This window comes from Petaurus breviceps, unplaced genomic scaffold (assembly GCF_028583685.1).
Source record: "Petaurus breviceps papuanus isolate PSGF00001 unplaced genomic scaffold, PetGlider_PUasm1.0 214, whole genome shotgun sequence".
Taxonomy (NCBI): Eukaryota; Metazoa; Chordata; class Mammalia; order Diprotodontia; family Petauridae; genus Petaurus; species Petaurus breviceps.
This window is the reverse complement of record NW_027185863.1, coordinates 4,827,125-4,839,469: the sequence shown is the minus strand read 5'-3', so window position 1 is coordinate 4,839,469 and position 12,345 is coordinate 4,827,125. Positions and strand designations below refer to the sequence as shown.

At 37.6% G+C, this 12,345-nt stretch overlaps 1 protein-coding gene across 5 annotated transcripts in view; it reads left to right on the top strand.

Moving 5' to 3' along the window:
- The window catches only part of ST6GAL2 (ST6 beta-galactoside alpha-2,6-sialyltransferase 2), a 190,933-nt gene that overhangs the window by 86,796 nt on the left and 91,792 nt on the right, over positions 1-12,345 (top strand). For all 5 annotated transcript variants that reach the window (XM_069093995.1, XM_069093996.1, XM_069093993.1 and 2 more), the window contains exon 2: positions 6,733-7,694. In XM_069093995.1, coding sequence (XP_068950096.1) covers positions 6,733-7,694 — 962 coding nt within the window. The remainder of the gene's footprint in view (positions 1-6,732; positions 7,695-12,345) is intronic.

The window sequence follows — 12,345 nt, the reverse complement described above, 5'->3', positions numbered from 1 at the left end:
TTTGCCATTTGAGTTAGTCTATTTTTTTGTGTGTTTCTCTGTATTTTTTTTCAAATGCTTTATTACCTTCTGATTTACATCATTCATTTACACCAGATTTTGATTTACAAATTTTCTCCCCATTTTTCCACTACCCACCACCCCAAAATAGCAGTCCCACAGGATATCCCCTCCTCCAATCTGCTCTCTCCCATATTTTCTCCCATACCCCTTTCGACTTTTCCAGTGGATCTCTATTCCCCAGTGCCTGTATATCTTATTTCCCAATTACATGTAAAATAATATTGATAATAGTATATATATATATATATGTATGTATATATACACATACATATATACGTACATATTTGAATATTTGATTTTAAAACTTTGAATTCCAGATTCATTCCCTTCCTCCCTTGTCTCCCACCCTTACTGGGAAGATAAGCAGTCCAGTATAGGATGTACATGTGTGGCTAATGCAAAAAAATAACATAGTAGATATATTGCAAAAGACTGACTATATTTCCCTCCCTCCTATCCCACCTCCCACTTGTTCTATTCTGCACTTTGAGCCTGTCCCTTTTCAAAAGTGGGTGCTTCCAACTTCCCTCCCCCCCCAGCCTGCCTGCCCTCCCTTCCATCATACCCTCTCTCATCCCCTTCCCCCCCTACTCTCCTGTAGAGCGAAATACCCTATTTAGTGTGTATTTCATTACCTCCTCAAGCCAAATTCAGTGGGAATAAGGTTGACCCATTCCCTTTCGCCTTCCTATTCTTCCCCTCCATTGTAATGATTTCCCCCTTGCCTCTTCTGTATGAGATAGTTTACCCCATTCTGTCTCTCCCCATCTCCTCCCATTATATTTCTCTCTCACCTCTTAATTTCATCTTTTAAGTATCATCCCTTCCTGTTAAATTGTTCCTGTGTCCTCTATTTATGTATACCTGTAAACATATATACACACATTCACATATGTATCCATATGCCCATATACCCTCATATAAATATATATATATATATAAGTATATATATATACACATATACGTATACTGAGAAAAGTTTCATAAGTTACAATTATTGTTTTTCCATGTAGGAATTATTGTTTTTATGGGTTGATAATTCTGGGAACCACCACAGCTGCTGGTGATCCACTCTCCTAAAGTCCCTCCAGCCGTGGCTGGTCAGGGGCTGCCCTGAAGCTAAAATCATGGGCTCACCTGGGCCTGGGCTCTGCTTCCAGCCGTGCTGCAATGGACCCTTCCTGTCTTCCTGCTGGGATTTCTTCAGTGGGAGATTTGTTTCTCCCTGTCATTTTGTAGGTTCTGTAGCTCTAATGTTTTTTAGAGTCATATTTTATAGGTATTTGAGGTGGTTATGGGGGGAACACAGGCAGTTTTCCTGCTTCTACCTTCACCTGCTTTTAATAAAAACAAAACTCTGTGTGTGTCTTTCTCTTTCAGGTTTGTCTTGTGTACAATACATTGTTTCATTCTGCTTTCTAATACATTCTGCTATCTTTCTATTTTATGGGTAAACTAATCCCATTCACAGTCACAGTTAAGATTACTGTGCATTTCTCTCCATTCTACTTTCTTTTGAGTATCCTTCTCTCTCTTTCTTTTTATCCTGTCCTCCTCAAAAGTCTGTTCTCCTTCTGACCATGGCCTCCCATAATCCACCCTCACCTTTTTCACCTCCCCCCCATATTTCTCATCCTCCTTCCTTGTTTCCCTATTGGGTAAGATAGATTTCTATACCCAACTGAGTATGTGTATATACATATATATTTTTCCTTCACTCTTTGAACCAGTTCTGGTGAGAATGAGGCTCAAGCATTGCCGACCACCTCCCTTTTAGCCCTCCACTATTCTTCCTTATATGCCTTTTTTATGTCAGAAAAATTTCCCCATTCTGCTTCTTCCTTCTCCCTTCTCCCAGTACACGCCTCACCCCTTTTTTTCCTGAGATTGTCCCAACATAATCAATTCACACCAATGCCCTCTGGCTATATGGACTTCGAACTTCCCCAATAAAGCGAATATTCTTAACATATATCACTTTCCCATATAGGAATAAAAATGGTTTAATTTTATTGAGTTTTTATGATTACCCTTCCATGTTTACCTCTTTATGTTTCTCTTGTGTCTTGTATTTGAATGTCAAATTTTATAATCAGCTCTGATCTTTTTATCAGTAATGTTTGAAAGTTTTCTGTTTCATTAAATATCCATTTTTCCCCTGAAGGATTATACTCAGTTTTGCTGTGTAGGTTATTCTTGGTCTTAATCCTACCTCCTTTGCCTCCCAGAATATTGTGTTCCATACCCTCCACTACTTTAATGTGGAAGGTGCTGAACCTTGTGTGATCCTGACTGTGGCTCCATGATAATTTGCATTGTTTCTCTCTCTGACTACTTGCAATATTTTCTCTTTGACATGCAAGCTCTGGAATTTGACTGTAATATTTTGGGGAACTTTCATTTTTGGATCCCTTTCAGGAGGAATAAGTTTGTCCTAAGAATAAAAAAGATACTTAACCAAAAAAGACAATACTGCAGAAAGTGTGTGAGTGTGTATGTATGTGTGTGTACATACATTTATGTGTGTGAGAAATGTTTGGAACAGTGGGAAAAAGTTCAAATGGGTCAAGAATGCTGATTCATGAATTTAAAACATTTTGAACACTGATGAATTGGCATGTTAGAAGAATTTTGTGATGGATTCTAAACTTGTGTAATATCTCATTTATGTGTATAATCTTCTCATTGGAGTACTTATGGTAACTCACCAGTATTAGTCATTGAAAACTATTCTCAGCAAGGAAGGCTTGCATGAATTTAGGATTAATAAACAACCCTTCCTTGATATTCAGTGACATTTAACTTAGCCTAATAATACTCTTCCATCTCTAATTAATTTGATTGATATTATATCATCAGATGATGAGTTACATTATTAGGAATAAGATAATCTTCCCCAGCATATTGGAGGAACTATATTAGCAAAATGAGTTGCTATTTCCCCCAAAATTCAGCAAACATTTTTATAAATATCCATTAGTATCTGTGCAAGTTATTTTATTAGATACTGTGGCTTAGAAAATAGGATGACAGCCTCTGTCCTTAAGAAACTTATAATTAGTCAACCAAAAATATGTATTTAATGTCTACTATGTGCCAGGCTCTGGGAATATAAGCCACAAAGAATGAAACAATATTTGTGTGAATTTACAATGGGAAAGAAATATAATGGAGATAAAACATGCATAAATATAACTATACTACAAAATAAGGTCAAAGAAAAGTGAAAAATTTGAGAGTAAACTGACTACCAACTAAAAATAATCAAAGAAGACTTCATAAAGATGATACTTGAGCCTAGAAGGGTAGAATTTTAACAGAGATTGAGAGCCATAGTAGATAAGTGGTTTGGGTTTTTATTTTGTAGATTCCTTGGTGAGGAGCTGCTGAAATTTTTAAGGAAGTGAGTGAAGTGATCAAAACTGTATCTTGGGAATGTTTCTTGGCAGTTGTGTAATGGATGGATTGAAGCCAGGAGAGCTTTAGCAGACTATTGCTGTAGTCAGAAGAACACAAGTTTTGACTATGGGAATGAGGGAATGGGAAAAAGAAATGTGAAAGGTATTGCAACTTAAGCTTACCATAATGTGGCAACTTTAATGACAGGACTGAGGAAGAATTAAGGATGTCTTCAGTGGTTAAATGTGACTGAGTGACCATCTAGTCTCCAGTTTTTTTGTCCAGTTCAGCAAACAAATTTCTGTCTGTCTGCGACAAGTTTGTTTGTAAGGACTGTTATAAGGAAAGACATGAGTTATACTAGTTGAGTCCCACCCTGCGCCCCAACACGTAGTTTCTCCATCTATTTGTCTGTCTGACCATCTGTTTTTGTCTCTGGGTTTGGACTTACGTGCTAATGTCGAAATAATTCAGCACTTTTTAATGTTCCTACACAAACTTTTTGAGCAGAGGTTTTTCAGTTGCTTATGATTTAATTATTTTGCAAAATATTCCCTTAAATTGGCCCTTACATTTGCAGTTATTCTTTTTTTCTAGAGTTTAAAACAAAGGCATTTGAATATTAAAAGTCAGATCTTCATCCTGAGCTGAGGCAGTTATCCCACTCTATTCTATTATTACAATGCATCAAGAACCACATAAATCTTACCTGATGAAAACTACTTCTCATATTATAATACTTGTTTCCAAGGAGCTCAGAGTAATTCAACCTCACCTCTTTTCCATTCACTTCACATGTAGGGGTGGGGGAGAAGGAAAAAAAGAGAAAATGTGTTTTATCCATACCCTTAGTTTAGCTATGCAATTTATGTTAGGAACTTAAAGTACAATGTAAAAAAGGATCTGGGTTCAAATACTCTCATAATGTTCACTTTCAGCATGGATTTGGGCAAATCATTTAAATTCTCTGGATCTCAATCTCTTCAACTGTAAAATGAGAGGATTGAACTGGGGTTCTCTGAGAGGTCCTTTTCAGTTCTATACAATCTTAATCACATCCCTCTCCCCATCGTTTAAATTAATATCTTCCTCCTCTGTTGCAAACAACAAAAAGCACTCATTTCATAATTTAGATTAAAGCATTTTGTTTATTAAAGACTATTTCACGTGTGAGAGTTTTTAAGGGGTCTCTATTGTGTTGTACAGAGTATTATTGACAATGAATGAAGTTACTCTTCTTCCAACCCTTTGGTTCTGTGGCTAACAGGGACAGTTGTGCTTTAGTCCTTCTGTGCTTTTAAGGAAGTATACATATATGTAAATGTATAGTCTGTATGTAGACCTATATATGTGTACATATATACATATATATGCATATATATTTGTGTGTGTCCCATAGAGAAAATCTATTATCTTTAACTAGATTGTCTAGAATTTTTCCTCCTGGGATAAGATATATGTAGACATGCATGTATACACATATTCTTCTCTGTTATATAAAATTAGAGTGTATACACATATGAATACAAAGTATACATATACATATATAGAGAGAGTTTTCTTTGAATAAAGGCTGAACTTGATGTGACCATGGACAAATGCAAGTAACCTCTTAACATTTCAAGTTACAAACCACTTGCATAAAATGAAGGAAGTTGCTATGATTGAAGCTCTCTTAGATTTTCCCTCAACACACACACATACACACACACACATGCACACACACACAGAGTGTGCAAACACATACATACCAAGTATGTAAATAAACTACTAAGATTTGGTAAACTTTTAGCCTACTAGAGCTTAATACATTCAAATGAATTTTGTTCAGTTGTGACCCCAGTTAGGGTTTACCTTGGTGGGATGGTTTGCCATTTCCTTCTCCAGCTCTTTTTACAGATGAGGCAACTGAGACAAACAAGGTTAAGTGACCCTAGGCAGGACAGCTAGTAAGAGATCTAGTAAGTGTCTAAGGCTGGATTTGAACTCAAGTTTTCCAGCTCCAGGCTCTGCACTCTATCCCACTCTTTTTCAAATGAATGGTACCTTCCAAAATGTTAACTTTGGGAAACCATATATTTATTTTAATGATGCTAACATTGATTAAGATATTTCAGGAACATCTACTTAGAAATTTTTTTTTTTAGTCAGCCAAAGGCACCTCAGAAAACCACTTCTCTTTGGTTATTTTAATTATTACTTCATTCCTTCCAGAAGTTCTAGTTGACTTTGTGGCCAAGCTGTGTTTTTCTTTGAAGCTCTGGTTGTAGGTATTTTGGAGTTATTCTTTTATTTTTCCTGGGTTTGTGTCTTGGGTATCCGTATTTCCATAATATGTTTTTTATCTTGGAAGCTTTTTTTGCTTTCTTAGGACTTTGTATTATGTCCAGGCTCTGTGCCTTTCTGTGGGGCATGTTGGGAGCTTGTTTGGTCCTGATTTATATTTTCTTGAATTTTGTTACTGCTTTCTCTGGATATGGAGTTTTGGGTTCTAAAGGACCTCAGGAGTAGCTCGGGTTGGGGAATTTATAAACTTTCAGCACATTCTAAGCAATATGATCTACAGTGAATGATACCTAATTGCTGACCTCCTGAAATGAGGTTTTCAAGCTCCTGAGACAAGATTGAGTCTGGGTGAGAAAACTAAGCTACTTTTTATTGAAGTAGCAGTAGACCCCAGTCCCAGTTGTCTAGCTTAAAGGCTCTGTAAGTGCTAGAGATGAATGTTCTCCCACAATCTGAGTTCCTTGCCCTCATCACTTAGCTGCAGATGTCAGCCCTACTTTATGGTTTGAATCTATAACCCTACTCCAATATCAGTGCCCCATAACTGCTTCTTAGTTGCCTAGTACCTGAAGCCAAGTTTGAATTCAGGTGTTTCTGACTGCACCACCTAGCTGCCTCATTACATAGAATGTAAGCTCCTAAAGAACAGGGACTCATTTTATTTAATTTTTCTTTTAGTATATTCAGGGCTTAGCTAGATGTCTGAGACATAATAGTTAACACCAAGTAAGTGCTTGTGCTTGTTGATCGAGTGAATAAAAAAAAAAACAGGTGAAGAAATGTACTTAAACAAGTGAGGAAAAGTACTTAACCCTTCCACTTCTAGTCAGTAAGAATTGTGCATTGCAAACTGGGAAAGAAAACTGGTAGATAGATTTATGGAGCTTACCCTCAGTCAGCCCATCAAAATGTGCCATTTTCCTATTATATCTGTGTAGAAAAGTGTTGTGTGTGCATGTACTAACCATTAATGTTGTCCTGCAGGTTGCCTGCCACTACTTCAGGACCAAGAAGTGTTGATTCGGGCTCTGCCATGAAACCGAACTTGAAACAATGGAAACAACTAATGCTCTTTGGGATATTTGCTTGGGGTCTCCTTTTTTTAGTGATCTTCATCTATTTCACAGACAGCAACACTGTGGAACCAGTTCCAAGTTCCTTCTCCTATGTTGAAACTAAAAGGATCCTGCCTATCCAAGGAAAACAGAGATCAATCATGGGTGCCATGCACGACCCATCCTTTTCTGAAACCATTGATGGAAATGAGGTGCTTCTCAATGGAGACCTTTTTGATTCATTTAACTTAGGTCCCAGTAGCCTTCAGAAATGGACTGAAATGAAAGATGGTTTGGAGAATGAAGAGTTTTTTCCTTCTCATCTAAGAAAAATACCCCCAGACCTTTTCTATCAAGTAGATGATGACTATTTTTTTACTTTGGGCCAACCTATGTCACGCAGCCACAGTCAGCAAATGGTGAAGGTTGTCCCACTCAGTGAAGAGGACCAGCGACGGGGCATCAGACACAATCGAAATAAAATTGTCTCAAGGAACAGGAGAAGCCAAGAGTCGCCCCACTGGGACAGACTCTATTCCACCATGTCTAAGTCCTTTCTGTACCGCCTTTGGAAAGGAAATGTGTCTTCAAAAATGTTAAATCCACGCCTACAAAAAGCAATGAAAGATTATCTCACCACCAACAAACATAGGGTGAGATTTAGGGGAAAAAGGAACTCTAAGCTGACAAGGGAACAGCTGTTGTGTGAGCTCAGGGACCGAGTGACTGTGAGGACACTGGATGGAAAAGAGGCCCCCTTTTCAGACCTTGGCTGGGAGAAGCATGTCCCTCAAGCACCCCTGAACAAACTGTATCCTCAGGGTTTGGGTAGCTGTGCAGTAGTCATGTCTGCAGGTGCAATCTTGAACTCCTCCCTGGGGGAAGAAATAGGTGAGTTCAGAAAATTTTTCAGTCCCCCCTTTTTTTCCAGCAATTAATGGATAATTATTACACTAATATTTGAGGTAACTTTAGATCTAGATCTTGCTGACCATAATACTGTTCATTGATATTTCTTTTTTTTTTTTTGCTTTTTGGAGGGGGAGAAGGTAGGGCAGTTGGGGTTAAGTGACTTGCCCAAGGTCACACGGGTAGTTTTTAGTGTTAGGTGTCTGAGGCTGGATTTGGACTCAGGTCCTGCTGACTCCAGGGCTAGTTCTCTATTCACTACACCACCTAGCCATCCCTGGATATTTCTTTAATTAAGTCCTTTTTCCTCATTGAGACACTGAGTCTCAGTATATAAATTCAGTAGAGGTTATGAGGTCATAAATCTAGAGCTAGAAGGGACCTCAGAGACATCATCATCATAATCATACTAATTATTTTTATTTAGCTAAATGTTATAAAGTAGCATTTACATAGCATTTTATAATTTGCAAAGTAATTTGCCCTTGTTATCTCATGTGCATGTCCCTTGTGAGATGGATTCTATTATTATTCTAGTTTTACAGATGTGGAAACTGAGGCTTACAAAGGCTAAGGGACTTATTCGTGGTTATACAGCAGTTAAGTTTTAGAGGCAGGATTTTGAACTCAACCATTTTAAGATCAACTGTTTTAAAGATGAGCAGGCAAAGTCCGATGACTTTCCCCAGAGCACAGAGCTAATAAGTATCAGAAGTGAGATCTGGACACAGGTTCTCTGATTTCAGTGCTCTGCCTAGTGAACCAGGCTGAAGAAATAAAGGTATTCTCAGAATTAAGAATGTAGCTTACATAAGAAGTATAAAAAGGTACCCCCAGACCCTGAAGAAAATGGATTCAGGGTGGAGTAAGAAAAGAAATGGAAAGGAACTATTTGTTTCCTGGTCTCAAAGAGCTTTCTTCACACTGTTGACCATAGGATTAATTTTTCCCTCAAAAACAATGCTATGCATTGTGGTTAGATTCTCAGACTAACCCACAAAAATTTGTTTAACCCATGAAACATTTGAATCATAGGAGGAACAGATGAGAAGAGAAATGCACAAAGACTCTGGAGGGTAATAATGATACATAAAGTACATTCATTATAGGTACAACATGGGTTAAGTAAGCCTTTGTGGGCTAGCTGGGGCCAGGAATTTAACAGTCATTATTTAGAGCATTGTTTCCATGGAAAAATGAATTCACAGTTCCAAACAACTGACTTTTGAATGATTTTTGCAACATAATCCTTTTTATAAATTGTATTGCATGTTATCAGACATATTCTCAAATACTCTCACATACATTCTGTCTAGATTTTTCCTTTCTGATTGAAAATTAGATTATGTACCTGCCATCTAACCTATTTTGTGTCTTTCATTCAAAAAACATTTATTAAGCATTCACTAGATGTTAGCCACTGTGAGAAATATCAAGTTTAAATAAGACACAAATCCTGCCTTATTAGAGCTTAGAGTCTAGTAGGGAGAAAAGATGCTAACAAAGATTATAAGGATTCACAATATTATGTAATGAGGGTATTAGAGGGATTAAAAAAGGTGATAATTGAAGTGAAAACAGGAAGGTGGGGAGATGGACGAAAGCATAAAGGAAGGGGTATTACTTGATTTAGACTTTAAAGGATGGGTAGGAATTCAGTGACTTATGAAAGGAAAGGAGGTCATGTTACAGGTACAAGGAATGTACAAGGAATGAGCATGGATGCTAAAGGTAGAAAGAGAGTGTGTCGTAAGGCAGAAGTTGGGGGTCCCAAGTATGGTGAGTAATCTTGTTTGGCTAGAACATAGAGTGTGTGTAGGTAACCTAATGCTGAAAAGGAACTATGGCTTCAGATTGTAGAAAGTTTGAGATGCCAGGTGCAAATCAGTTTAAATTACTCATAAGCAATAGGGAGTTATTGAAGATTTTTGAGCAGAGAAGACTTGGCTAGATTTAAATATAAGGAAGATTAGTTAGAAAACAGATAGATGAAAGTTACATTGAAATTGAACCAAATGATACATTCATTTGTATGTTTCAGAATAAAATAAAGAAAGAAGTAAATGCCTGTTTCCCATATTTCTGATTTGACTGGAAGTTCAAGTCTGAAGAATGGAATTCCTGTATTCTTAAGCTAGAATTACCTATTCATTGTGATAGGTTTCTCCCATGTTCTGGAATATACTTCTAGCTAAAATCAGGTCAAGGTGGTCTCAGGTTTTTTTGTTCTGTTTTGTTTTTCAGAAAATAACTAGTGGTTTGGAAGTATGTGGGGGCAACATCAACCTCATTATTCCTTCTCTTATTTGAGGACTAAATATAATGAAACAGTGGAGAGTTTGGTGTTATACTCTAAAGCCAATGTGTTCATTACTGTTCTTATTTGAAACTCATTGCATTTTTTTTTTCAGATTTAGTTTTATGTCTTCTGTCTGACTCTGAGTCAGGAAATCAGATCCTGTGGTATGCCATAGGGGATCTGTGAGGCCATCTAGCCAAAGTTGTATTTTACAAAGAAGGCATTGAAGAACCAGACAGGTGAAATTTTGACCCTGAGGCATAAATGTTGATAGGCAACATGGACAATTGGAAAGAACTGACTTCAGAGCTAGGAAAACTTAGGTCCATGTCTCACCTTCAACACATCTAGACCGTATGTCCCTACACAAACCCCCTAACATCTTGGTACTGTAGGGCCTAAGTGTAGGCAACTTTCTTAAAACTTTAAATTGCAAAGAAGATGCTCCATATTTAGGAGTTTACTCAATGAGTGAAATCGCAGATGCAGCATTTACCCCATAAAGATTATTATAACAAAACTAAGACTCGAATCCCTCCCTTTGGACTCCATTTATTTCCATTATATCACACTGCACCTCTGCGGTCTAGTCTCTAATCAGAATTTGGAAGGGAAGAAATCGAGTGGGTCCTGGACATGCAAAAACATGTTCTTTATCTTCCTTTGATACATTGGCCTTAGAGGCTGTATATGTTTTAATCCTAGCTCTGTTGGTAATTAATCGCACAGCTTTGGGCAAGTCAATTTAACTTTCTGCTTCTGAGTCTTCTGTAGAATGAGGATAATCATACAACACTCTCCATTTGAGGAGTTTTTGTGAGGAAAATGATGTGTGTCTTCTAAAGTGCTGTACAAGTGGGCTACTGTCACTTTTGTTGTTCATTTGTTTTGGTTGTGTCTGACTCTTTCTAACCCCAGCTAGGGTTTTCTTGGCAAAGATACTGGAAGGATTTTCCTTTTCCTTCTCCAGCTCATTTTACAGATGAGGAAACTGAGGCAAGCAGGCTTAAGTGACTTGAGCAGGGTCACACAGCTAGTAAGTGTCTGAGGCCAGAGATGAACTCAGGAAGATGAGTCTTCTTGACTTTAGGCTCAGTCAGCACTGTCTATCCACGACTCCACTTAGCTTCTCCTGATATTGTTACTACTCTTCATGATTAGTCATTAATTCAATTGCAGCCTTTTTAAATTCTGTTATGTGTATGAATGTTTTTAAACTTTCTGATTTCCTCTAGTTTCCTTCAAATACATTTTTCTAAAAATTCTCTGTACCAGTCCCCTCCTCCACAGTGCCCATTCACATATCTATGTAATATATATGTGCATATTTATGAGCAGCTTCATTAGATTGATAGATACAGGGAGGCTTTTGTTTCTGTTAGTCAGCGTCAGTTTGGCAGTATCAGATGCTGGAATCCCTCTCTTCCTTACCCCAGACAAACGCTCATGGAATTTAACAATAGCTGTAAAACTTGGTGTTTATGTAGTCCTTTCCTCCAAAGAACTCAGTCCCTTGGACTATATAGTCAAAATCAATTTTATAACCTCCCTGCAGGAAGTAGGTAGGTATAAGGGAATCAGGTTTGATGTTCTCTCTTCAAAAGCTAAGGATGGAGGCCGGGGAGTTCTGAAACAGAAGTTCCTCAAGGTCATGGTCATAAACTATATTGATGGTAGACCTGGTACGAGCACCTACCCATCCACTCCATAGAGAAGCCTCTAATATACAAAAACCACAAATCTGACCATGCAGGGGAATCTAAAAAAAACAAAACACAACAACACAACAAAGCTAAAATTCCCACTGTCTCCTAAGGCAGAAACCCATTTCTAAATGAAACACTTCTGCTGGTTGCCTTTTAGCTCCCTCTTGTGTTTTTTACTCTAGGGACACAATCTGAAAGATAGTTTTACCCCTTCCAGACTGAGTCATTGTAATTGTTTTTGAAAGGAGAAAAGTGTAGTTGTTGTAAACACCATCAACTTGAAGAATATGTTATTTTAAAAGCAAACAGAACTGTTTTGGCAACATGGAAATTCTTTTTTGGTGTCATAAGATGTTATTTTCCTCTACAACATGTAAACAGTAATCATTTGTTAGCCTTAGCACCTCACCTAGCAGTCCTGGAAAAAGGAATTGTAAAGGAGTGAAGCAAGTTCTTGCTCAGTCTTCTAAAGTTTTGAGTTGGAAAAATTAGCTTTTATTTTTTTAAAATCTAGATTCAAATTGGCATATGTGGGACCAGGTACAAGAGGCTTTTCCCAATTAGGGAATGGTTTGATGTCAGAGCATGAAGGCATGCCAACCATCCTTTTCTAAGAGAATTGGGAGAA